This window comes from Artibeus jamaicensis, unplaced genomic scaffold (genome assembly GCF_021234435.1).
Source record: "Artibeus jamaicensis isolate MK-2021 breed Jamaican fruit bat unplaced genomic scaffold, CSHL_Jam_final contig_471, whole genome shotgun sequence".
NCBI lineage: Eukaryota > Metazoa > Chordata > Mammalia > Chiroptera > Phyllostomidae > Artibeus > Artibeus jamaicensis.
The window spans coordinates 3,928,510-3,953,871 of record NW_026521850.1 but is presented as its reverse complement, the minus strand read 5'-3'; the positions used below and the strand labels follow the sequence as shown (position 1 = coordinate 3,953,871).

General features: G+C 58.7%; 2 protein-coding genes across 2 annotated transcripts in view; both read left to right on the top strand.

The window, feature by feature from the left end:
• Window positions 1–1,823, top strand: part of LAMC3 (laminin subunit gamma 3) — a 52,377-nt gene extending 50,554 nt beyond the window's left edge. Inside the window, exon 28 of the mRNA XM_037158581.2 lies at window positions 205–1,823. Coding sequence (XP_037014476.2) covers window positions 205–455 — 251 coding nt within the window. The 3' untranslated portion in view covers window positions 456–1,823. The remainder of the gene's footprint in view (window positions 1–204) is intronic.
• A 2,615-nt stretch (window positions 1,824–4,438) lies between these two features.
• AIF1L (allograft inflammatory factor 1 like) lies at window positions 4,439–24,808 on the top strand. Its single transcript, XM_037158577.2, has 6 exons — window positions 4,439–4,613; window positions 4,824–4,885; window positions 14,852–14,918; window positions 17,156–17,197; window positions 19,285–19,447; window positions 21,920–24,808. Exons 1-6 carry the CDS (start codon window positions 4,583–4,585, stop codon window positions 22,005–22,007), a joined length of 453 nt encoding a protein of 150 aa, XP_037014472.1. The 5' UTR covers window positions 4,439–4,582; the 3' UTR covers window positions 22,008–24,808.
• The last annotated feature ends 554 nt before the right edge of the window (window positions 24,809–25,362 follow it).

Below are 25,362 nucleotides of genomic sequence, written 5' to 3'. Positions count from 1 at the left end.
CAGAAGCCAGGGCATGACCTTGGTGAGGTGCCCGGGTCAGGCCTCCACCACACTGCCCTCTTGGTCCCTCGCTTTCCTGGGGAATTGTGAGCAGTCAGAGTCCTGGAAGATTTGGGCTTGGAAGGGTCTCTGGGGTGGGGACTGCACGTGCTCCTGGGGACGGCAGGGAACTGGCCCACGCTGAGGCACTCTGATCCTCTACAGGGTCGCTGGACACCTATCAAGCCCCAGCCCAGGCCCTGAACGAGACCGGACAGGCCCTGGAGCGCCTGCGACTGCGGCTGGGCCCGCCCGGGTCCCTGCAGGGGAAGCTGAGGCTGTTGGAGCAGGAGTCCGAGCAGCAGGAGCTGCAGATCCAGAGCTTGGAGAGCGACCTCGCCGAGGTCCGCGCTGACAAGCAGAACTTGGAGGCCATTGTGCAGAGTCTGCCCGAGAGCTGCGCCAGCTGGCAGTGAGCACCCCCAGCCCTCGGGCCGGCGCCTGAGTGGACACACGCTCTCCCATGACCACACCCATGCCCCCATCCAGCAGGAGTGCGTGTGCATTCACACTTCCCCCAGGCACGTGCACTCAGGGTTCACCACTGTGTACACTCCCTGCAGGCACACACAAACACGCACACGGACGCGGTGCACGGACGCGCTGTGGACACATGCCTGTGGGTGTGGGGCGCACGTCTGCACGGACCCTCTGGGCACACACACCCATTGCAGTCCACGCAGGGCTGCTTCCTGAGCGCCAGCGGGTGCCGCACGCCCTCTGGGTGCTGGGGGTTAAGTCAGACACGCTGTGGCATTGACACGAGCCCTGTCACTCCTGCAAGCGTGGACCCAGGCGGGGTTGGTGCCTGGGAGGCTTCGGGGGCATCTGCAGAGATCCAGGGAGGGTTCCAGAGCTGCCGTCTGTCCCCCGCACCCTCCCCCCATCACCCCTGCACACACAAACCCCCAGCAGTTCTGCACAAGTGAGGGGCAGGCGGGCCAACAAATGTGAGATCCTAGTGGCTTCTCAGCAGTGGGACTGAGGCCCAGGACTCCAGGGACACAGTGCGACCTGCTGGGCCTGCGGGGGGGGGGTGGCCCTCCCCTGCGGGGGGACCACTGGCATCATGGAACACTTCCTCCTCAGGGTCCTGCTGCCCCTCCCTTTGAGCCTGTGGCCTGTCCAAGGCACTGGGCCTCAAGGGCCCGAGGGTGCCTGGGTCGGGGGACACAGGTAGCAGGGAGATGCCCTATGTGATCCCACTGACCCCGGATGGCCTCTGACTGGTTGACACTTCCCAAGCTGGCCCTGGGGCACTGAGGCCCCACCTGCTGTGAGGGAGGCCTCTGCTGGGGTGGAGGCCCGGCTGCCTTTCCAGTCTGTCCTGCCGGGGAATCCCCCTGTGGCCGGCCCCCCCCCCCCCGCACCCAGGATTCCCTGGCATTTCCTCCTGGCACCCCTCCCCTTTCCACCAGCCCTCTTCCAACAGTTGGCAGGACCTTGGCACCAAGAGAGTGGGGGCCACAGGGGGCACAGGCCCCTCCCACAGCTCAGGCCTGCCCCCAACCAGGGGACAGGCAGCAGCAGTCAAGTTCTGTTTCATGTGGAAATAAAGGCCCTCTTTACTAGCTGGGTGGCGTGCCTTTGGTCCTCCCTTGCTGGTTGGCAGCAGGGGCCCTGGCTGCGGGTGCGCACACACGGCACACCCGAGTGCGGGACACACCCAGTGCCCAGGGAGTGGGAGGGAGGCTCGCACTGACCCATCTCAGCCCACACACAGGAGTAGGAATGTGGCAAAAGCTGAGCCCGCTGGCTTGGCCGGGTCTGCCCACTGGGGGGATTTTGCTGGGGTCCTGCTGCCACAGGCACCTGCCCCCTCCCCTCTGCTCCAGGGGCTTATCAGGCAAAGTCAAGGGGCGGGGGGGGGGGGCAGGGAGTTTGAGGGGCGGGGTACAGACAGGCCCTCAGCTGACCTCTGGCTCAGTCTGAAGACACTGAGGCAGGAAATGAACTCAAAACCAAGTGTCCAGCAGCCCAGAAAGGCTCAGGGAGGGACACTATTTCAGGGGGGCTTGAGTGGGGGGACAGGGGGGAACTTTCCAGACAGGGAGAGGCAACAGCCTGGGGTCTGCCAGGAAGGGCTTGGCCAGCACAGGTCTCTCCAGGAACACAGGTCGCAGGGGTAGGACCACGCAGCTCTCAGGCCCTTGACCAATTAGGCCTGAACAGAGTTTGTTCGAGGGAGTTCAAGTTCAGAGGACATGGGAGGGTTTCCTGGAATCCTGGGGTGGGAAGGGCTGCCAAGCCTCTGAGACAGTCTGGGGCTGGAGTGGCCTCCCAGGCCGCTGGGGTGGGGTGGGGGGCTGCTGTCCCCTCCCCTCGTCTCTGCCTCTGGTCTCGCCCTGTGTGCTGCGCTCTGTTCTCCGGGCACAGCAGCTTCCTTTGCTTTTCCTGCACTTGGTGGAAGAAGATGCTCCCTCTGCCCCCTTCACCATGGCACCCAGGGTTCCAAGTCATCATGTCAAATCCATGGCAGAAACCACTGGAAACTTCCCAGATTCCGCCTTCCCAGGGAAGGCCAGCCCAGCTCGGACCAGGTCCCCGCCCCCCACTCCCGTTCAGAACAACAAGGGTCTCTCTGTCCAAGGCCCCTGAGCTAGAGCTGGGCGGTGCCCCCTCCAAACCTGCTGGGGAAGTGCGTCCAGAGGAGAGGTGTCCCAGCACCAACGGAGCCGGGGGCAGGGGGGCCGGGGGCCTGCAGGGGACTTGGTGGGTCTGGGAGGGAGGGCGTGGGGCAGGGAGGTTGAAACAGGAGGCTGTTGCTTCACAGCTTGATGATCCCTGTCGTTATGTGGTGTCAAGGAGATGGGGGTTCTTTGAAGACCTCTGTGACAGAGCCTGATGCCCCTCGGGCTCCTCCCCGCCCCCACCGGCTTCTCTGCTGAAAGAAGTGCCAGCCTTCTAGTGCCTGCTCTTGGCATTCGACCAAGATCGCCAAGTCCAGTCCCAGCAGCCCGGACGGGTGGAGAACCGGCCTCATCTCCATTCCTCAGCGACGTACCTCAGGCCTGAGGTCTTGTGACTCATGCCTGCCGCCACACAGCCCTGGAGGCAGGGCTAGGCTGGGTGGAATGTGGCAGCTGTTGAACATCTGGCGAGTGATGCGGCCCAGGAGCTGAGCAGTGGAAGGTGGGGTGGTCCCTGCCCTGCAGAAAGGCTGGCCGGGGCGACGGGCCGCCCGAGCCTGGCCCCGGGAGTGAGTGGCCAGGGCTGTGCTCTGAGCGAGCTCTCCTCTCCCGCCTGCAGGTAGAAGGTCTTCCGTCACCACGGCTGTGAGTCCTAAGCCCGTTTTCCTTCCAGGCTTTTACTTCCTGCTTGACAGCCTGAAAGGAATGAGTTGTGACAGCCCCCACTTGGTGAGAGGTGCTGTTTCCTCCATCTGCAGATCAGGAAACTGAGGCTCCAACAGGTCAAGTGCCTTGCCCAAGGTCACACAGCCTGTCCAGATCCAAAACCTTGGGGCGAATGGAGAAGGAGAATTCCTGGATCGGATCCTGTGTGTATGTGTGTGTGTGTGGGGGGGGGGGTCACTGGTGACCGGTGTTCTGTTTGCCCAAAGCAGTCCCTGCCTGTGCCTGTGACCTCAGCATAAGTGTTAGGAGTGCCACCTTTCGGTCTCAGAAACAACCTGAATCGGACAGGAAACTCCCCGCCCCCCTCACCCTGTTCCGAGTCCTGGGCTCCTGCACCCTGAGGGCCACTCTCCCTGGAGTTGGAGGCTCCGTGTGTCATCCAGGTGGACTTGAACTCCAGGCTTCCACGGCCTGACTTTTCTCATCTGTAAAGTGGAAGTGCCCAGGCCTGTTTCGGAGAGTTTTGAGAATAAATGACTTTACAAATGTATCCCCTACTGACCTGGCAAAGTGCCCAATGCACAGTGAGCGCTCAAGAAACAGGTTTTATTAACAAAACACTAACTCATTCTAACTGATTCAGTGTTGCTGACGTCCCAGTGGCACTTTCTCATTATGCACTCACCACCCCTCCTAACAAAACTAAATGGTTTGTTGGGGTTTTTTTTTTCAAGTGTTAAAAATGAGGGCTGGGGACGCACATCTCCCTTTTAAAAGTGCGTTCTGCGCATTGGGCAACAGTAACTTAACGGCCTTAGTTGGTGGCAGCTGCCGCTGCCACCTGCGTTTGCTTCTTGCAGGCAGGCACCCCGACAGTGAGAACTAAGACCGTCCCCGTTCTGTTTACGGGGAAGCTGTGGCCAGAGCGGGAAAGGGGCTTGTGGAGGTCCCAGGAGCGGAGAGAAGGCGGTCCCCGCGCTGTGCATTTTCCGTGTCCTCCAGCAGAGGGGCGCGCAGCGGGCTCTGTGTCCCGCATAATAGCCGCTTTGAGGCCGGCGGCCGGGTGGCGGGAGGGAAGGGAGGCGGGCCGCAGGGGAGGGAGGGGTGTGTCCGGCCGCCCGCGCCTTCCCTCCGCCCCTCGGTCTAGCCGCCACACGCCGCGGGAGCTCGGACCGGGCGCCCGTCCCTCCCTCTCGTTCCTTTTCGCGGCCGCGCAGCCCGGAGCCAGCGGGAGCCCCGTGCTCACCATGTCGGTCGCGCTCAGCAACAGGTTTCAAGGTAAGGGCCGCTGTCCTACAACCCTGCCCCGCCCCCGGCACGCTTTCCCGCGTGCCCGGGCCCGCACGCGTTGTGCCCCCGTCTGCCACCTGCGTGCCCCAGGGAGACAGCGGGGTCGGCAGCGCGCGCAGGAAGTGAGAGTGGACCCGGGGGGGCGCGCAGCCCGGGAAGATTCCCCCACTTCCCGGGCCGTCTCTTTGTCTCCTCTAGGAGGGAAGGCGTTCGGCTTGCTCAAAGCCCGGCAGGAGAGGAGGCTGGCGGAGATCAACCGGGTAAGCGCCAGTCTCCACCTTCGCTTTTGAAGCCCCGCTGCGAGGGCTGCTTGCAAGTTGCAGGAGCCGCGCGGCGCTGGCTTGTCCCCAAAGCTCCCAACTCCCCCGGGTCCCACCTTTTCTTCCCCTGGGCTACCCCCAGTTTTCTCCCTCCGCCCCTTCTCCTGTGCCTCCGACTCCAGGTAGGTCCCCCTCCACCCCCTCCACTCCGCTCTGGTCCGGCGTCTCGGGTTGCAAGTTGTTACTCCTAGACCGGGGAGGTAGGGCCCGGCCGGGAGCTCCCATACCAGTCGGTTGGGGCTCCCCGGAAGCCCGCCACAGGGATTTGGCTTCGGGGATTTGGCACTGGAAGGGACCCCCGATGTCTCCCAGTAGTCCCGTTTTACAGCGGACAGGCGAAGAGAGGCCCAGAGCAGCTAGGTGGCTGGCTGCCCAGCAAGTGTGGGTCAGGCTGCTGTTAGCACCCTGGGCTCCAGATGCGCAAGCCAGTGCCCTCTCCAACGCAGGACATTCAGGCTTCCGGCCAGCCCCCACTCCCACCCTCACAGCTCTTTTCCCCTCCAGCTTTTAGGAAAGGCTGCCTTAGAGTCTTGAGGCTTCTCTTGACCATCCTGGTGGGTTTCTATACAGAAAGCCGGCTGGCTGTTGCCAGGTGTGCAGTGGGAGCCCCACAAACGTCTGTGTAAGGAGCATGCAGACTTTGGCCAGAGCTTAAAGGCAGCATAGCCAGGGGCTTTTAGGTTCTGCGTGAAGGGGGCTCAGATCTGGCCTCCGACCCATACCAGCTATGTGGGCTTCACCAAGGCCCTCACCACACAGGACCAGGGCCGTCCCGAGGGCTCAGCCACAGAAGGCATGCAGCATGCTTTGCCCAGCACCCTGCACGAGGGAAGACCTCATAGATGGTACTAGAATTCGTCCCCCAGCTTCTTCCCTAACTGGCAGTGGAGGCCTGCCCGCCGAAACAGGGCTGGGCATCTCCCACTGGCTTCCTCAGGCCGCTGAGCACCCAGGGTCTGAGCCAGATCTGAGCCCCAAAGTGGGAAGCTGGTGGGGTCAGCAGGGCCCAGGTGGAGGTGGTGGTTGGGGGTGGGGGGTGGGCCAGCACCATGGCAGGATTTCAGGCTTTCAGTGGGGGGCTTGCAATGTTGAGTCTCTCTTTGGTTTTTTGGACTGTATGGAGCTAGACAGTCTGTCTGATTCCATTCCACGGGCTGTTGGGATCTCGGGGAGGACCCTGGGATCCCCAGGGTCCCTCAGTGCCATCCTCACCCTGCCTGTTGGTGTCATCTTGAGCACAGCCGGAAGGGAGCCTGGATGTCTGGCTGGGGTCTCAGGGGTCCAGGCTGCTGGGCTCCCTCCCAGTTCACTCTGCAGCCCGAAGGTCTTGGCTGCACTTGCCCTCTGGACAGGAGCCTGGAACCCTGACCTCATACAGCCCCCTGGGCCGCTAGGCCGGGCGGGCTCCAAGCTGGCTGAATCCACCCATGGCCAGCAGGACCCTGAGCCAGAGACAGCTGGGGATGGGGGAGAGGTGACTGTCGCTGGACAAGCCAGAGGAGCTGAGTGTGTGGGACTTTCCATGCCAGCCCCGCCCTCGGAGGGGGTGCAGACTGTGGGGAGGCCACAGGGTTGTTTTGGGAGGGGGACAGACTTGGCTGGGAAAGGGGGCTGCCCGTGCCTCTCAGGAGCTGGCCTGGACAGCGCTGGGCTTGGAGAGCAGGGGGAAGAGGGGCTGTGTTCAACCACCTTGGGACCCCCGCGCCCAAAGAGGCCAAGCATCTGGCCAAAGCCACGCAGAAGCCAATGGCAGAGCCTGTGGTCTAGTGTCCTTCCCATGCCCAGGGGCTACTCCAAGACCACCACGGGAGCCAGGCCTCAAGGTCATAGGCTCGAGGCCCCTGGAGGAAGGAGGCTCCAGGGTCAAACTGGAAACCTGAGCACCTCCCACCGCAGCAGGTTGAGGTGGTCCCATCAGGGCGTAGAGCCACAAAGGGCAGGGAGAGGAGGGCAGAGTGTTGTGGCTCTGTGACCTTGGGCAAGGCACCGACATAATGGTAGTCAGGCTATTGTGACTTGGCAGTGATAGGATCTATGGAAAGTGCATAAGGAGCGCTGGCTGCTGTCACGATCATTATCGCTGGTTTGTTTAGGGCTTAAAGGCGCAGGAGATGGAAACCCAGGGCAGAGATTTGCCATGGCCCCTGCTGGCCACCGGGCCTGGGTGGCAACCGCTTCATCTGGGGGAGCCTTCGTTCCCCTGCCGGGAGTGGGAGTGTGGGCCCTGCGCTGCTCCAAGTCCCCGCAGCGGTCAGTGGAGAGGGGCAGATGAAGCTCTTCACGGACTCAGGGAGTTGCTCCGACAGAGAGTCTGGGTCCACCCCACCCACAGCTGTGGCTGAAGTGGAGGTTCTAGAGGGAAATTCTTGAGGGATCCACGTTAGCAGCCCGGACTGGCTTTCCTCTGGGGCTCAGTGTCACTGCAGTGGGGCTTCTGGGGGGCTGGACGGAGTGGCTGCCCGGTGACCTTGTGGGGGCTGCTTGGGTGCCTCTGGGTCTGCTGCCCCAAGGCAGAGCCCAGCTCTGGAGGCTTCTAGGGCCGACACCCCAATCCTTTTGGGGCTTTTCTCCCATCTCCCCCCAGGGTGGGCCAGCTTCCAGAAGGCAGCAGGGAAGCTAAGTCTTAGCTATTGTTATTACGAGGGATTGAGGAGTAAAAACAGAGACTTGGGTGGACTCAGAGCTGTGTGGAAATGCACTTTTTTGGTTTCACTCGAGCTTTGGCTATTATTTTCTGAGCACTTGGCGCGTGCCAGGTAGTGTGCCAGGCATGCTTCAGGCATTATCTCGCTGAGTGCTTACTCTAAGCCTGTGAGTGTGGATTTTCCCGTGTCACAGAAAACAGGGCTCAGAGAGGCTGAGCCAGCTGCCTGGGTTTGAACAGCCCGGCGTGGACCCAGCCTCTCCTCTCAGTCTCTGAACTTGACAGGGCCCGCTCTGTGGATGCCCGCCCACCTCCATGCCAGTGCGCGTGCGCGTGCATGTGCGTGCGCACCCTCGGCGCCACTGGAGCGGGCAGGGCAGGCGCGCACCTCCTACTCCCCCCACATAGCTGACATTCTCCGAGCCCTGATGGCGTGGCAGGTGACCCTGGGCCAGCAGACCCAGCCTTATATGGCAACAGAAAACATTCTCCCCGGCTTCCCACAGGAATGGAGAGCCGCGGTGGGGCTGGGTGGGTGCCTCTCAGGGCGCCTTTACCCGTGGTCCTCAGGGGGAGCCCGGAGGGCAGGGAGTGGAGCCAACCAGAGGCCAGCATCTTTAACAAAACCCCGCGAGGCCTGCCTGGCGCCTGACTTGCGTCATCTCCTGTCAAAGGGACGTCCGATTGGAAAGGCGTGCCCCAAGAATGTACAAACGTCACCACGGGATGAGGATGACGAGACCTCCCATTCTAGAGATGAGGAAACAGAGGCTCAGTCGGGGAAGTCACCTGCCCAAGGACACCCAGCCAGGAAGTGGCAGGTCCAGGAGCCTGACTGCAGACACCGCCTGTGGCCTGCCTGGGCCCTGTCCACCAGGTGGCCTCGGCCTAGCTGTGACACAGGCCTCTCTTGCTTATGTAGATAAAGATCTTTGGCTGCGGTCCCACCCTCCTGGCCCTCCTGGGTCGAATGAAGGGCACTCAGCGTTCCCGGTTGCATTCAGGTGTCCTGTGGTTATTTCAGAGCCCACGTGGCTTCTGTGCTGGGAAGAGCTGGGCGAGGCAGGCTGTGTGTCTCTGCCCAGAGGGGTGTGTGTTCCTGGCCCCTCCCCGGGCCCTGGGGGACCTCTGAGACCTGACCCAGGCACTACGCAGGCGTGTCTTTTTTCCTGTGTACTGGCAGCGCCACTGTGTCCCTGCCCAGGTGAGTGTGCCCAGCTGGCATCGCTGGGCACTCGTCTCTCTTGCTCTTCCTTAATATATTATAAGGGAGATGGTGATAAGTAGCCACGTGAGCCTCCGAGGATTCAGTGTCCCCGCGGTCCAGCCAGTCACGACCTCATTGTGGCCATGTCACAGGAAGCCAGAGATGGAATTTCTTCAGGGTCTGCTTCACTTGTGTAGTTGATGGGGTGTTTTTTCCTCAGCTGCCCCATCTGCTGGCGAGGACACAGTGTCCGGATGTAGCCACAGAGCCGCTGAGGGGAATGTGAGCCTCCTGTCCTTGCGGGTGCACGTTACAGGCTCCGTCTATGTGCCAGGCACCAGGCCGGCCACTTGTGGCCGGGTCCTGGCCCTTTAAGAACCTGTCGGCTGCGTCAGAGGCTCCAAGGGCCTGGTATGGTGGCGTCTGGCCTTGGGGTTTGCACCAGGGTTTTGGCCGCCAGCACCTTGGATGGCCTCCAAGATGGTGATATCTGCCCGCCCCAAAATTCTGCTGCAGCTAATACATAAAGACGAACCTGGAGGGCCAGGAGCAGGCGTCCGGGAGCAGGTGCTAGAGGTACCGGCCCAGGAAGAGAGTTAAATCTGGGGTGGAGACGGCAGGAGCAGGGGACCAGGCAGGTGGCACAGAAGGGGCTGCCAACCACTGCTGGGTTTGGCTATACCCACTCCGGGGCCTACGCACCTGGACAGGACTCCTGGGGGCAGAGAAAGAGTCAGACGTGCATCCAGGTTGTGGAAGAGCAGGGGGGCGGCGGTGCACAGGCATGGCGGCAGGCGCTGTCCCCCAGGACTGAGATGGGAGCACTCTGTCCTTCGAGGATGGCCTTCCACTGCTAGGTCAGCCAGGTGTCCAGGGGCAAAGCAGAGCTTGCCCTTAAAGAGGGATGACCCGAGGGTCAAGGCTCACACGGAGGGCTTTGTGGGACAGTGTGGGACAGAGTTGCGGCTGGGTCGCTCCTCTGCCCTTCCCCTGCTCGCAGCTGTCTGTTCGCGTGGCCAGGGTTTGGGCGATCCAAATGTACAAGGCTAATTGCTGACACTTAGTCAGTGTCTATGCAGTTAGCTCACTTAATCCAACCCAATGAGGAGATGCTACTGTGATGATCCCATTTCACAGATGAGGAAACAGAGGCCCAGAGGGGTGAGACAAGTTGCCCAGGGCCACAGAGCAGGTAGTCAGTGCTGGATCTGGGATTGGAGCCCAGGGAGCCTGATTCAACACCCCTCCCCTGCCCTTCTGCCCCACACACCCTGCTCTCAGGAAGGTAAGGTGCGGCTTCCCACCTTTGCGGCTTTAGGCGAGTCCTTTCCATTTGGAGGCCTCAGTTTCCCCAGCTAGTGAATGAAGAGGACAAGCTGGGCACTCTGAGGAGTCCCTTTCACGTTCTGTGCCTGGGGAGATGTTTTAACAGCTCTGTCACCGTCCCCAGCCTTGCCTGGGGATGCTTACAACTTCCTGCTTTCGACCTCCAGCTCCTGCCTGCTTGCATTTCCTGGGTCTTTGCCTGGGACTGACCAGGCTCCCAAGGCCTCTGAACTTGCTGCTCTGCATACCCATAATCGCTCTCATACCTGGAGGCCCTGACCTCAGGACAGAGGGCCGTAGGCGAAGAACGGGTTGGGACCAGTGAACCATCCACAACCCCCGCCCTCCCCCCCTCCCCCCACAGTAGGTTACAGAGTGGGTCCCTGGCCTCAGGAGCCACCTCCTCCTGTAACTGCCCCAGGGGAAAGGCCACTCCCAGTGTTTCTTTGCTCAGAAACCTGTGGTCAGGCCACTGGCTCCTTGTTCAGGGCAGGGAGGCAGCTGGGATGGTGGAGGGAGCTCGGCCTTGAGTTGCAAAAACTCTGCAATCTTGAGCAGCTGAGTGACCTCTTGGGGTCTGGGCCATCCAGTTGGTCTAGCGGGGGTGTGCAGAGAGGGGAACTCAGAACCAGCCTCTGTCAGGGAAGAGGTTTGGGGAAGGAGGTTTGCTTCTGATTTGCTCACCAGTCTGTGGGGGTCTGGGTGAGGACAAGCCATGGGGGTTTTCCGTGGGTTGTACAGACAGAAATGTTAGAAGACAGCAACACCCAGCCAGCGTTGATGATTTAGCATTTACCAGGTGCAAGGCTCACAGACCCAGGTATTGCTTTCACACAGCCACCGAGCGGTTCCAGCTGGGCCCTCGGCTCTAGCTCGCCACCCTCTTTTGGTTTTTGCTTTTGCTTTTCTTCCAAAGGGGACTGGCTTCTATCCCTGTCCCTTCTGCCTGGGGACCCAGGGTCAGGGCAGCCAGGGGTCCTGGCGTCTGGACAAATAGGGTACCCACTAGGCATGCCCACTGGGCATGGCTGGGCCCTGAGACTGGGCAAGGAGATAGGGTCAAGCGCCTGAAGGGGAGGAAGCCGTGGGCTGTGCATAAGCAGGAACCAAGAATCTGAAGCTGTGAGCTGGCGGCCCGGCCAATGGAGCTCCTGTTCCCACTGCCCGCCTGCCTCCCCGTGCCCCCGCCGAACGCACAGTCCACACAGCTGCCCTGAACCCAGAGTCAGCGAGGGCCACCTACCCACACATGAATGGGTCAGCTGCTTGTCCCACCCTGGTCACTCTGTGGCAAACATTTGTCATTTTTGGCTCCTAAGAAAAAAATGCAATTTTAATCTCTAAGTCCCCTCCCCCTACCCCCCAGTCTCTGTCACACACGTGCACACGCTTTTGCAAAGCTGCCTCAGCGGTCAGGGGTGAGAGGGGAGAAAGTCATTCTGGCTGCACGACAGGCGTCTCCTCTCCTCCGACAAATGTTTGCTGAGCACCGAGGGCATGCTGAGCGCGCTCCGTGCTCCCGGACTCGTGGCCAGGGGCCTGCCTCCTCCCATTGCCCTTCTAACACCCACTTCCGTGGGTCACTTTCCCTTCTCAGCTCTGTGCAGGGAGGGAAACAAGTGGCCTCCTCTGTGCAGTTTAGCCCCAGCTTGGCCACTTGCCAGCTGTGCTGCTGTGATCACATTATATTCATCCTCTCTGAGTTCCGACTTGGCCACTCATCCTGCAGCCATTTATTCAGCACCTACTATGTGCAACCTACATTCTCACAGAGGGAGACAGATGACGGACAATACCCTTCCTAAGCAGTTAAGTTGTGTTAGGGGGTAACTCATCCCATGGCATAAAACAGGAAGGTAAGGGTGGGATGGAAGTGGAGGCAGGGACCACGGTGGGCAGGGTGGATAGTTGAGCAAGGGCCTGAAGGGGGCGAGATGGAGAGCCGTACAGATGTGCAGGAAGGAGCAGTCCAGGCAGGGCCTCCCCCCAGAGCCAAGCCTGGGCCCCGTCGGGACCAGCGAGGGGAGTCGGTCCTCAGCACTCCACAGTGCCCGCTGCGCTCTGGTCCTCACTCTCAGTTGCTGCCTGGTTGTTCCGTGTCCAGCTCCGTGTGGTTCGTTTGTCTCTGACACCAAGGCCCGTGTCCTACCCCTGGAACCCAGTCCCAGGGTGGGACTGGTCAGTACATGGTACTCACAGGCTCGGGCTGGTGTGGGATTTCTGGTCGACCAGATTGTGGGCACTGGGAGGCCCCCAGCCCTCTGCCCGGAGAGCCCCAGATGGGGGGCCTTGCCTGTGGCTCCCCACGAAGGTTTCCCAGTTCCTAATGTGGGAAAGTGGAGGGAACATAGGGGCCGTGTAGTGAGAGTTGAGAGTTGGCTAGATGGTTTCCACTTAAAGATTCTGAGATTCTGAACTTCCTACTTTAATGAAACGTCCTTTTCTGAACCCAACAGCAGCAGTCTGTGGCCACGGTGTAGTCTTTACTTGGCAAAACACACATTTGGCAGCCTCGCTTAGCACCTCCGCCTACTTTTAACTTTTTTGGAAATGTTTCTTTCTACATTACCCCAAAGTCTGGGAACTGCTGGCCTATTTGTCCTTCTGCTGGGCGGGTTTGGGATCTGTGACCCTGGGAGGTGCCCGGTTTGCTCAGGGGCACAGACAAGAGTTAATTGTCCTCCTTCTGGTCAGCAGTAGAAAAGAGCTATAAGAGGGAGCCAGGAAGAAGGCGAGGCCTGGCCAGAGCCAGCCAGGAGAAGGGCCGCTCCCCAGGCAGCTGGAGAAGGTTCAGCCCCTGCTGAGTGGAGGTAGGGCCGTGCTTGGCGCATGGTGATGAGGCCCCGAGTGAGGCTGCAGCCCAGCCAGCTGGACCCCGTGGGCCCTGGGGCTGCCTTCCACCAGGTGGCTGGCAGCACAGGTCCCGGAGTCAGATATGCCCAGATTCCAAACCAACCCCGCGTTTCCTCAGCTGCCGGGACTTAAGAGGTGATATCCAACCACTCTGGTTGGTCCTCCTCCTCCACCTGTAAAATCAGCGTGACCGTGAGGATTTAATGTGACAGCACAGTCCCAAAAGCAAGGGCATGGTCAGAGCCCCTCGACGGTTGCATTGGCAGGCGATTTCTCCTTCTCTGTCCAAGGGGGCTGCGTTACCATGGAGACACTGGAACCCTGGAAGGGGTCACGCTGTGCCACACGCTAAGTCACACTGTTGCTTATGGAGCATTGACAGAGGAGCTTGGTCGTCCCCATTGAGGGACAGGTGCCCAGGGAGGTGGGTACGCAATGCCCCCTTCATAGTTAGTAAGGAGGGGACTGAAATCCAAACCTGGAGGGCTTTATCTTCACTCAGGGTTCTTGTCCTTCTCTTGCTCTGCTCTTAAGCCTCTTGGGGGTTTGCAGGAGGGTTGAAAGGTAGTGGGTTTCCTGTCCTAGGAGAGATGAGAGTGGGGACCCACTTGTCCGGCAGTGGGAAGGAGCAGCAGGAAGTCAGGAACAGATTGAGTGACTGACCTAGATGCCAATTAACATCACTTCAAACACTCCCTGTAATTGCAGGGTAAAAGCTTATTTGCCTTGGTCTCACGTGCTCTCTGGCTGCCTAGAGCACAGCAGTGGGCACTGTGGTCCCCCCAAAACTGTTGAATGAATGAGGGCATGAGAAGCGATGACCACATGTAATGGGCTCAGTAATGGAGAGTGTGTGGTCCAGGGAAGAGAGTGTTCGAGGGGTCCGGGGCTAGGACGGGTGGGCATACACCCTCTGCTTCCCTGTCGGCGCACAGGTTCTAGGGGGGCTCGAGGATGAGCAAAGAGGCAAGTAAGATCCCTGGCCCTGTGCTGGCCTGGCAAGTGCTTATGAATGGGTAGCTTTTGGTTTTAAAGCCAGATGAATGCCTGCGATCTGCCCATCTTTAAAGGTCAAGGTCAAGGATGCAGACTTTGAATGAGATGGCGCTGAATTGATTCAGCTCTGGCTGTGTGAGCCTCAATTTTCTCATGGGTAAAAGGAAACTCTGGTCCACTGGAGGATCCAAAGGGGTCATGTGAGTAAGCGCTTCATTCTGGGGGCCTTTGTTAGTGTCCCCCGGCCCCCACCACTGGGTTCTGAAAGGACTCATCCGAGTCCCTCCCAGCATCTGAGGGAAGGCAGGCCTGTTTTACGGGTGAGGACGCAGGAGAGAAGAGTAAGGGACCTCCCAGACCGTGTACAGTCGTCTTCTGGCTACAGCAGAGACTAATGACATGACAGCCACTGTTAACCGAGCCCCAGCTAGGAGCCAGTGGTCACACATACACACCCTTGGGTTCTCATACACACTCTAGAAGTAGCTGTGGTCATTAAACCATCTGGAGATAAAGCCAGAAAGGAATCAACATGCCAGGGACGCTCACCTAAGACGTTAGTGCTGGAACCAGGCAGTTTGTCACTGGGGCTCATTGCTTCACAGAGCCCAGAGCGGGGCGCCGGGTGGCAGTGTGGGGTTAGTGAGGCCCGGTCCCTGCACAGGCAATTCAGAGTTTGATTGAAGGTGTTGCATCTTCTAGAGAAGACCCTCCATGCCCCACCCCCTGCCCCACCCAGCTGCTGAGCACACTTCCTACCCTCAGTCTGGACTCCGTGGGTCTGTCCTGGTGGGACAGGAGGCCCCGGGGCGATGGGCCTCCACACTGGCAAGTTCTGCCTGCTCACCTTTTGCTCAGCTCTGCCCTCCCGCCTCCGTAGGAGTTTCTCTGTGACCAGAAGTACAGCGATGAGGAGGACCTGCCGGAAAAGCTCTCAGCCTTCAAAGGTGAGCTGGGGCCGTCTGCCCCACCTCCCAGCCCCTCACAGGTGGGATTCCTTACCCCCATCCAGCGAGGCTGCACCCCTGCTCCTTCCAGATGCCATGTTCTTGGTGGGCTGCAAGACAGGGTACCCAGCTGGAGGGGGGCAGGCCCCTCCACCTGCCTCCAAGCCACCACCGGCCCCCTCGGCCCCCTCACTCCTCACTCGCAGGCCTGAGCTCGCCCCTGCCCCTCTCCCCCCCCACCCCAGCTGCCCCGCAGGGCTCAGGTTGGCTCCTGTCGCCACTGCCCAGACCCTGCTCGCTCCCGGAGCCCCAGCTCACAATCAGCTCTTTGTAGCAGCCCTGGCCTCTCCCCCTGCACCGTGGAGCGTCTCGGGAGCCCCTGCGGAGAATGGACGTTTGTGTCCCAGCAGTGGGGCAGGGGGCAGAGTTTCTGCCCATTGAATCCCGGCCGCACGGGATGAAAAGAAAACAGGGCCCAGGAGCCCGCTCACGGGGAGGGGGCGGCATAAAGGTCCCTCTGTTCGGTCCTTGGCACTTGGTTCGCAGCCAGCCGCTGGAGAAAGGAGAGGAGCCGCACATGTAAGGAGCCGTAAGGAGCAGGCGGACACACCTCTGCTGCCGGAGAGATACACTTGGGTTGCAGCCGGACCACGGGAATGTCCCCGAGGCTGCACCCCCACCCCGCCCCAGTGTCTCAGCAGCATGGGCAAGCTCCCGGCTTGGGGAGTCAGAGACCCGGCTCAGGGACCTTCAGACCCTTTACGGCTGGGTTGTCCTTGGGTGGGACATCGGTGGCTAAGCAGTTGTTGATGCTGACCTGTGGGAAGCACGGCGAGTGCTGTGTTGTGATCTCCCTGAATCATCCCAGTGCAGCCAGGAGGGAGGTGACGCCCTCGGTAATTTATAGAAGAAGAAATTCAGGCTCAGAGAGGTGGGGCCACTTGCCTGGGGTCACACAGCTTAGCTAGGGCAGAGTTGGGGCTTGTACCCATACTGGTCTCACTCTGAAACCCCTGCTCTTAACCATCATGCGATGGTGCTTTTAACATTAAAAAAAGAGCACTACTAGAACAAAGACACCCCCCATCCCTGCCTGTCACCACCGCGCACCCCTGCCAGAGCCTCAGAAAGGAGGGGCAGTCCTTCCCTTCTCTCTGCCTACCAATGGGGCCACTCTTCAGAGGAGACTCTGGGGCAGAGGTCTCCGGGGTAGTAGGTGCTGGGCGTGGGTGGGTGGGGTGCCTGATTAGAAAGGCCCAGGGGCCCTCCTGGCATGAGGAGGAGCCCTGAGGCTACCCGGCAGGGACATTGCAGGCAGAGAGGTGGCAAGTCCCCAGCAGGAGCAGGTGAGAAACAGGCCGGACACAGCAAGGCCAGTAGGTGGAGTGCAGGGGTGGAGGGAGAGGCAGCCCAAGAGGCTGGAAGGCAGATGCTCCGGGAGGTCGCAGGGCCTCGAAGGCCACTGGGAGGACCTTGGCTGTCTCATGCCGGCTGCTCCGTGCAGAGTAGACCTGGAGGGCCCTGCTCATCCCTGTGTGGCAGGGCCTACCTGCCCGGAGCCACAGGACTTGTTTACATGCACGGCCCATGACAGAAGATACCAGGGCACTCCCCTGCCATTGTCTCTTGCCATTGGAGCTTCCCTGGGCCCCTTGACTGGGGGGGGGACGCTTCCTTCAGTCCCTAGGTGAGGTTGGTGGGGAGGGCCTGTATACCCTGGGACACTTTGTGTCCCACTTTGTGGTCGAGGGCAGGCCCACGGGCATTTCTGCTGGAAGAGGATCAGACCAAAAGGTTCTGAACCACAGGGACTCCTTCCCGGGGCCCTACCCTGGCTGCTTGTCAGAATCAGCTGAGGCACACCGACCACTTCCTGCTCTCACCGCCCCCCCCCCCCCCCACTGAACCTGTACCTCCAGGGCAGGAATTTATTGTCCCCGCAGCTGATTGGAGATTGGAATGCAGCAGGCTGTCCCTGGCAGGGACCTGGGAGGAAGCAGCTGCCCTCCCTGGTGCAGGGACAGAGTGGCTCCGGAGCACCTTTCCCCGTGGCGCCCCTAGGACAGGAGTGCAGACAACTGTGATGATAGGACTCGTGTGGAGAACTCCATGTGGGGTGGGAGTTCAGTGTGGGATCCCCAGGGACCAGGCCACTTGCCCTCAGGGGAGTCACTGGGGCCCTGCGGGGCCCACCCTGCTTTCCAAGCTAACACCAGTTTTTGCTCTGTGATTTCCAGAGAAGTACATGGAGTTTGACCTGAACAATGAAGGCGAGATTGGTGAGTGACGCCTTGGGCATGTCGTAGGGGACAGGGGTGTTTGGTGGGTGGATGGCGTGAAGGTCCAGAGAGCCCCACGGACTCCCCTGCATGGGCGAGGTGTCATGACTGTGACAGTCACACACTGAAGCCTTCCTGAGGGCTGGGCCAGCTGAACCAGGCTGGAGTCTGTCTGCCTTTACCCTGGATCCATTGTCCCCAAACTTCTCTTCCAACCATTTCCCTCCCCACCCCACACTGCTCGCCGCCCCTGTCTCAGCCACCCACCCCAGGGGACCCAGCACAGAGAGCGCCACCCCTGCCTGGGGCTGGAGATGCTCAGGTGGTTGACACCTGGCCCAGAGGGCTGGCATTTCCTTTGTCCCCGGGCCTCTCCTCACGTCCGTACACTCTCCTGCAGCTGACAAAGGTGTCCTCTTCCAACAGACCTTGTCCTGTCCTGCCAGCCAGATGCTGGGGGAGACAAACGCCTGTCCATGGCACTCACATTCAAGAACATAATCTTGACCTTCACCAGTCCCAGAAGGACATGGTCAAGGCCGGTTTGATTTTCCCCGTTTTGCAGATGAGGAAACCGGGGCTCAGTGCTGCTGTGTTTCTGCTCCTCCTCTGTCTTCCCTCGTTCCTCTTTTTGAATATTTTTTATTCTTTTTTTTTTCTTTAGAAAGAGATTTATTAAGTGAATACATTTTCATCATAAAAATTTTTGGAAAGCACAGCAAAGCACAGACAAAGATACGTCACCTGCTGCTGTGAACAGTTTGGTTTATACTCTTCCACACTTTGTTCCCATCACAAATGCTATTTTGCACCATTTTTAGAACCTCCATCTTTTTTCAACAAATAACACATTGTGAGTATTCTGACATATGATTAACTTTTCTTTTGAAATATAATCAGTGGCCCCGGAACAGTCCATCGAGGGGATGGACTGCGATTTATTCGGCCAGTGCCGTAGGGTCACTGATAATGCTCTGAAGAACTTCTCTGTACACAAGTCTTTGTCCACATCCCTAATTATTTCTTAAGAGTAAATCTCAGGAATGAGACATTCTGGGTCAAAGGCTTTCGAAGCATCCTGCCAAATGGCCTTGCAGTGAGGTCTGGCCAATTCAGCGTCTGGCCAGCAGCTGTGGGAGACCTTTCGCTCCTTCCTGCAGAAGCTGCCCAGCTTTCTTTGAAACGCCCTGGACGTCCTGGCACCTAGGGGCCTGGCACCGGTCCTGCCCGCCCTGCCCTGGGGTGAGCTGGCGCACCGCGGCCTGGCCCTAAATCCACCCCCCGCCACACCGCCTCTCTTGCCATCCTTTGCTGACCCATTGTTCTTGGAACAATCTGGAGGAAGTTGCCTCAGGTCTGGGGAGCTGGGTGGTCGGAGTCAGCAAGTCCTCAGGGTGCAGTGACTTTTTGGTGCCTCCCTTGTTTTTCTGGAATTTTGTTCTTTTGTTGGTTTTCCTGCTCTGCAGGCTATTTTTGGCGCCCTGGCCCTTCTGGCCAGAGTGATGCCCTAGGACTGCAGGGTGGGAGTGGCAGGTGGCGGAGGCCACCACCTGGCCTCCTGGAGAGGACTTTCCATGCCTGGAGTCAGGCCACCTCGCTGGGTGTGACCCTGGGGCAGCAGGGCAGCTGGCCCACGGCTCCCCCTAACCGCGGGGTGCATCGGAGGTAACAGGAAAGAATAGCTGCGCGCTCACTGCACCCCTGCTTTGTGCCAGGTGCTTCCACGCAGGGTCCCTGCCAGTGACCCCGTCAACCCAGGTGACCACCGGTGGGACCCGGGGTTCAGACAGATGAAGTAGTTTGCACTGGGTCCCAGAGCCAGAAATGGCAGAGCTGGACTCTGACCCCACTAAAAGCCCAGGTCCTTCACCACCAGTTATACTGCCTCTGAGGGGCACAGGGCAGGGGGACAGGCTCATTCTCCGGAGAGGAGCAAGGCCGTCCACTGCAGCCTCCAGGGAGGGGCTGTCTGCCGGGCTTCCCCTGGGTGTGGGGTCCAGAGGGCGTTTTAACCACTTCCCCACTCGCTGCCCACCCCCCCACCATGCCCGTCTCCACTTAGAGGATATCTGCTTTTCTTCTGGCAGACCTGATGTCTTTAAAGAGGATGATGGAGAAGCTCGGGGTCCCCAAGACCCACCTGGAGATGAAGAAGATGATCTTGGAGGTGACAGGCGGGGTCAGCGACACCATCTCCTACCGAGACTTTGTGAACATGATGCTGGGGAAACGGTCGGCTGTCCTCAAGCTGTGAGTACCTCCCCGCCTCTCCCGGGGCCTCAGAAGGCCAAGTCTTGGGGTGTGGAGAGGCCCCTGGCTCGGGCACCTCGGCTGTTCCCCAGCCGGGAGGTAACTCACTGTGTGACCCGCTGGGCAAGGCTTTTCATCTCTCTGAACCGGACTTCCTTAACTGTCACACGCCATGCTCGCCTCTACCTCACAGGTGAAATTAGCCTGTAGCAGAAGGTCTGGTAGGATCGGCACTCGGGAGGTGGCGACTGTGATGACGGTGGTGATAATGATGACAAATCTATCTGGCAGAATGTTCTGAACCTCGTTTTCCTCATTTGTAAAGTGACCTTCCTACCCCAGGGGGTTGTTGCGAGCTTAGTATAGAGTTAAAACCTGACTCTGAAGGGAGGTGGAGTTCGCTGCTCTTCATCTGTAAGATAGAGATGTAATAAATATCTTTCGTGAAGCATTGTCCTGAGGATTAATGACACGACACACACACAGAGGCCAGCCCGGCGGTGCCTGGCGGGCGGCACACACCAAGCACGTGGAGGCCAGAATCACACTCCCTACGCGGGTCTTCGGAGAAGGTCCCTGCCGAGTCTCGTGATGTTTGAGCTGAAAAGGGCCTCTCTTGGCTTTCATGGAATGAGACTGATTTTTTTTTTTCCAGATATACAAAGGTCAAACATACCTGTCTCATTTACGAAGGGGGAAGTTGAGGCCCCAGGAAGCCGAGTAACTGGCTCCTGAGCCCACAGTCTGGGCGGGTCAGAGCCGTTAGTGTGCGTGGGAGGGCCGCCTGCACAGCAGAGGGCTGGCGCCGGCCATCAGAGTGACGGCGCTGTTCACACAACCCCAGAGTTTGGTGGACGTGGACTGTGTGTCAGGCACTCATCTGTGTGTTCGCTCTTTAGACTGATCGTTTGTTAATTCAGCAAATATTTATCGAGCTTTGTGCCAGGAAGTATTCTCGGTGCTGGGGACACAAGTTGCTGGCCTCCTCCTGGAGCTCACGTTCGAAGCACAGGAGACAAACTTCAGCCAACAGAAACAGCGGGTTGCCACAGGGTAGTGCAAAGAAATATAAAGCGGGCAAGTGGAACAGAGACAACGCAGTGGTGGGCAGGAAAAGTCTCACCGAGAAGGCGACATCTGACCAGAGCCTGAGTGAGGACGATGGGAGGAGATGAGCCACGGGAAGACCTGGGGAAAGGCGTTCCAGGCAGAGGGCATGGCACATGCAAAGGCCCTGAGGCAGGGTCGTGCTCGTATGTCCAAGGCACAGCACAGAGCCCAGCTGGCTGGGCAGTTAGTAAGTGCAGTGAATGAAGGATGCATCTGCAGAGGGGGCCACGGGGCCTTGCAGGCCAGTCAGGCGGAGCACTTTGCACTAATGTGGAGGGATGCCACTGGAGGGCTCGAAGCTGGGGACTGACCTTTAAAAGGCCCCCAGTGGCTGCAGCAGGGGGCAGAACGGCAGCGGGGAAGCCTGTGCAAGGAAGAGATGAGGATGCTCTCCTGTGGAGGCTGCTGCGGAACTGGGCAGGGATTTTTGGAATCAGGAGTGATTTTGGAGGTAGAGCTGGAAGCACCGCTTTAATGCCCAGGTGTGGGTGTAAAGGAAAATGAGGAGTCCGCTGAGTCTCAAGTCTGGGGTCTGCGTGATTGAGTGGGCGACTGCTCTTGGCTTGGAGGAGACAGCAGGTGGGGCAAGCGGGAACCAAGAATTCCATTTTTGGTACATTCAAGGGAAGGGCCCTTCAGCCATCCAAGGGGAGGGGTCGAGGAGGGAGCTGGCGGTGCACATCTGCAGCTCAGAGACATGCTGCCTGTGAACGGGACTTCAAGCCCTGGCACTGGAAGAGCCCAAGCAGGGCCTGAGTGCAGGCAGAGTCAGGCACTGCTGCCTGGAACAGCTCCAGGGCAAAAGCACTTCTGGCACCAGTGCTTCCAGATGGAGACACTGAGCAGAAAAGGGGTTGAGTGTCTTGCTGGAGTCACCAGCTGGGAAGTGCTAGGGCAGGGACTCAACCCAGCTGCTTCCTTCCAGACACTGCACCACAAACACTTACCCTCTGCTCCCCAGACTTTGCTGTCAGAGTAGCGGGAGATTTTTGAAGATCGGAAGGGTGTTTTGACAGAGCCACGGCCCAGCCTTAGCAGCGCTGCCTCCAGGCTGCTTGGTTAGGGGAAGGCGCATCGCCCAGACGTCAGAGACCCTGAGTCTTGTCCTGCTTGCGCTGCCTGTGTGGCTCTGAGGAGTCACGTTGCCACTTTGTGTCTCAGTTTTCTCCTCTGTAAAATGGGACTAGGAGCCCCTCCCACGTAGCTGTGGTCCCAGTCTTCTGAGAAGATCCTGCTGGAAAATGGTCGAAGGGCATTCTGCTGAGGAGCCTGCAAACCGAAGGCTGGATGAACTTTCCCTGGATGAGGGAGGGAGTCCTAATCCTGTTTCTTTGTTTTTGTTTTCTTCCGTCTCCAAACCAGAGTCATGATGTTTGAAGGAAAAGCCCAGGAGAGCAGCCCCAAGCCGGTTGGCCCCCCTCCAGAGAGAGACATTGCCAGCCTGCCCTGAGGACCCCGCCCGGACCTGCCCCTGCCCTCCCTGCCCCGTTCCTCCCTCCTGGTCTCGCTGCCCTCTGGACTCATCGTGTTTCATCTTATTTGGTTTTTTTTTGGTCGTTGGGCATGTTTATTTCTTTTCATCTGAAGAATCAGTGATCTCTTTGTGAAGCACCAATTATCTGCCTTAAAGAGACTCTGGGACCGCCCCCCTCTCCTTCCCTCCTCCCTCCACCCCCACCCACGCAGAAGGGCTGACACCAACCCCAAAACTAGAGGGGGTAGGGCCAGGCAGGGAGGCTGGAAGCCTGTGACCCCACGCTTGGAGCTGGTATTGTCTGTTCTTCCTGGAGGTCTCTGAGCTTAGCCCAGGCTCGCCGGCCCGGCCCTGCTGAGGACTTCAGCCCCTTTCAGAAGACACTGGGGTAGGGACGGGGCTGCAGGTCTTGCTAGGTTTTCCCCAGAGTTGTCCAGGAGGTCACCACTCATTGCCCCACTGCCCCAGGTGATGCCCCCCTCAGGCCATGCTTCTTCTCGTCCTCACTCAGGTGATGGAAGGATTGAGCCCTTCAAGAAATTCCAGAAGGGAATTCCAGAAGAAGTCCTCTGGCCTAGCCATCCCCACCCTCCCTGCCAGCCATACCTTTACAGGCAGCTCAGAGGGAGCCCTGTCCCTTGCTGGGCGGCAAGGACTTTGGAGGTAGAAGGAAGGCCTGGGGCCTTGTGGAGGGAGGCTCGTCTCAGTCCAGTCCTACCCCAGAACCATCCCCAGGGAGGATGCTGAGGGCAACAGGTGAGGGGGGCGAAGGATAAAATGCTCGTGGCAAAGAGTCAGCACAACTGTGAAGCCAAGACATGAGAGACGGGATGCTGCCTTTCTGACCCCAGTCTCCTTGAACACTGGCTGTGCTTCCCCAACTCACCTCCCCACCTTACATCACTCATTCATTCATTCACTCAGTCCCTCAGATGACAGATATTTATTGACCTCTTATGATAAGCTTTAAGGCTCCCCTCCCACTTTGTCCTGACCTGTGCTGTGTCCACTGTCTCACTCGTCTCTTCCAAACTGCCCCAAACCTTGAGCTTAGGGATTGGACTGTGGCTCACCCATGTCCTCCATTCTGGACTCAGGGTTTTACAGCCCTGATTTACCCTGTAGGTTAGCGGAGCCAGGCCTCTCGTTTCACTGGGGAGAACACTGTGGTGGCCCACAGAATCAAGTGCCTTGCTGAAGGTCAGGGGCTACTGTGGAGACTGAAGTGTCTGGACTCAAGCCCTGGTGTTCAGATGCCCGGCCCCTGCTCGTCTCTGCTCTGGGTTGCCTCAGGCAGTGATGAAACCAAAGGGAGAGCCAGTCTCCTAGGTCAGCGCTGGGGGGAGACCCTGGGCCAGGACTCGCCTTTCCAGAGCCTCCGAGTCTGCATCAGGGTTTGGGTCAGGGCCAGGCTGCCTTTGCAGTTCTGCCCTCCCTAGAGCTGCAGCTAAGCCATGTCTCGGGACTTGGGACTCACACAGGTGCCACACTCAGCCCCAAGCTGGCCGAGCAGGAACCTTAGCCTGGACCCCACCTGTGTTCTGGGTCCCTTACCCTTAGACACACGCATCTATTGAACCTATTTATTAAGCACCTGCTGTGGGCTGAGCACTAAGAACCGGTAGTGAAATAGACAGACTCATGGAACGTAGAGTCTTGTGAGGAAGCCAGACCCAGGCAAGGACAAGGGAGATGGATGTTAGGAAAGAGGGAGCTAATGGGTGACTGCACTGAAATTTTGAGGGCCTAGCTGGGCCCTAGATGAGGCGAGAGTCTTGGAGAAGCCCTTGCCAAACCTGAAGTGGAGAGGTCTGGGTGCTGTTGGAGGCTGGAGCCAGTGTGGGCGCCCTGCGGCTCCTCGGTGCCCCATACTCAGGGCCCAGGGAGCTGCCCTGACAGCAGCTTGAGGGACTGTGGCAGGTAGGGGGTGGGAAAACACCTGGGGCTGGTTCATCAGCTGGTCTTAACCAGTGCAAGAGCAAGATTACTTTGGCCATGACTGATCTTTAGGTGGGCTAAGGAGCTGCTCAAGTGCACAGGCCTAGTTGAAGTTTAAACCCCAGCAAAACAGTTCTCCCTGTAAGTGTAAAATCTCAGCCCACCTCCTTCTCTGTCTTGTTTTCTTCCCCCCGAGAGATCGTTAGATAAGCAACTGCCTGTCTCCACCACTCCCTCTACCTCTCCTCTCTGGGACAGGATGAGACCTTTGTCAAGATGAGGCTTTCTTGGACTGCCCATCAGTGTACCTGACTCTCACTCAGAGGAGGCAGAGCCAATGGGGTTTATTTCAATAGGCTCAGCGGTTTACAGGACCCCAGGAAAGCCTCCCTGGGGAGGAGAGCTCGTGGGCATGACCCCACCTCTGGAAAAGGCAGGAATGGGAGCTCTCTCACTGCAAGGGGAATGTCCTGGGAAAGCCCACCTGATCCTTTGCCATTTTTGGAACTCAACTCCTAGAGGGGAGAGGGGCTCAGGAGTGGTCTCTGGAAAGGGGGTTCTCGTGTATTGCAGGTTGTGTCTATTGGCTCTAGAACTCTACTTCTCTGGCGAAGGGCTCATCTTTTTAGAACTTCAGCTGTCTTCTTTCTGAAAGACCAAATCTTACTAATGTAACCAGAAACTCGGGGACTGCCAAGTCTGGCTTTGTCCCCGTGACTCAAAATGAAGGAGTGTGTCGCGCAAGTTCAGGTGGATGCAGTATGTGTGTGCGCATGCCTGTGAGCGTGTGTGATGCCGGTTGTCCTCTGCACATACTGGAAATAAAACAGACAAACTGATGTCTTGATTGGTGTATTTTGGGGATGGGCTCTGGGGGGGTGGTCTCTGCAAATTCTGAAGAGCAAGCCAATTATAGGAAGAGATTGCATGAATGTGTCTTGTGTACCAGGGTCTGCTAAACACAGAACTTCATTCACCCCTCACAGCAACCCAAGGAGTCAGGTTCTGTTTGTCATCCTTTTTTTTTTTTTTTTAAATATAAAATGAGAGGCAGGCTTGTAGCAGATCCACAATTTGCTGAAAACCAAGCAGTAAGTGGTAGAATGTGTCCCGGCCCTCCACCTCTCCACGAAATAGTCACTGAACATATCCCGACAAGTTGGATTCTAATCCCCCCTCCACCCCTCTCTGACCAATGGGCACTGGGTAATTAGCTTTTCTGTACTTCTAGTTAGCTAATCAATTGTATGGCAATGACTCCTAGGTGACTAGGATGTCTGGGAGAGTAAATAACACACCTAAAGTGTTTTTGTGGTTTCCAGGCTCTTGCTTCGGAAATGATTACCTTGAAAAGATAAGCACTGCCGATGTTTGAGGAACTTTAACCTCCCCT

Bases quoted from the DNA above. Each gene is read 5' to 3' on its own strand.
- AIF1L (XM_037158577.2), top strand. From the start codon at position 4,583: ATGTCGGTCGCGCTCAGCAACAGGTTTCAAG. The intron at 4,886-14,851 runs GTAAGCGCCAGT...CCGCCTCCGTAG, and splicing joins GGCTGGCGGAGATCAACCGG to GAGTTTCTCTGTGACCAGAA. The intron at 17,198-19,284 runs GTGAGTGACGCC...TTCTTCTGGCAG, and splicing joins GAACAATGAAGGCGAGATTG to ACCTGATGTCTTTAAAGAGG.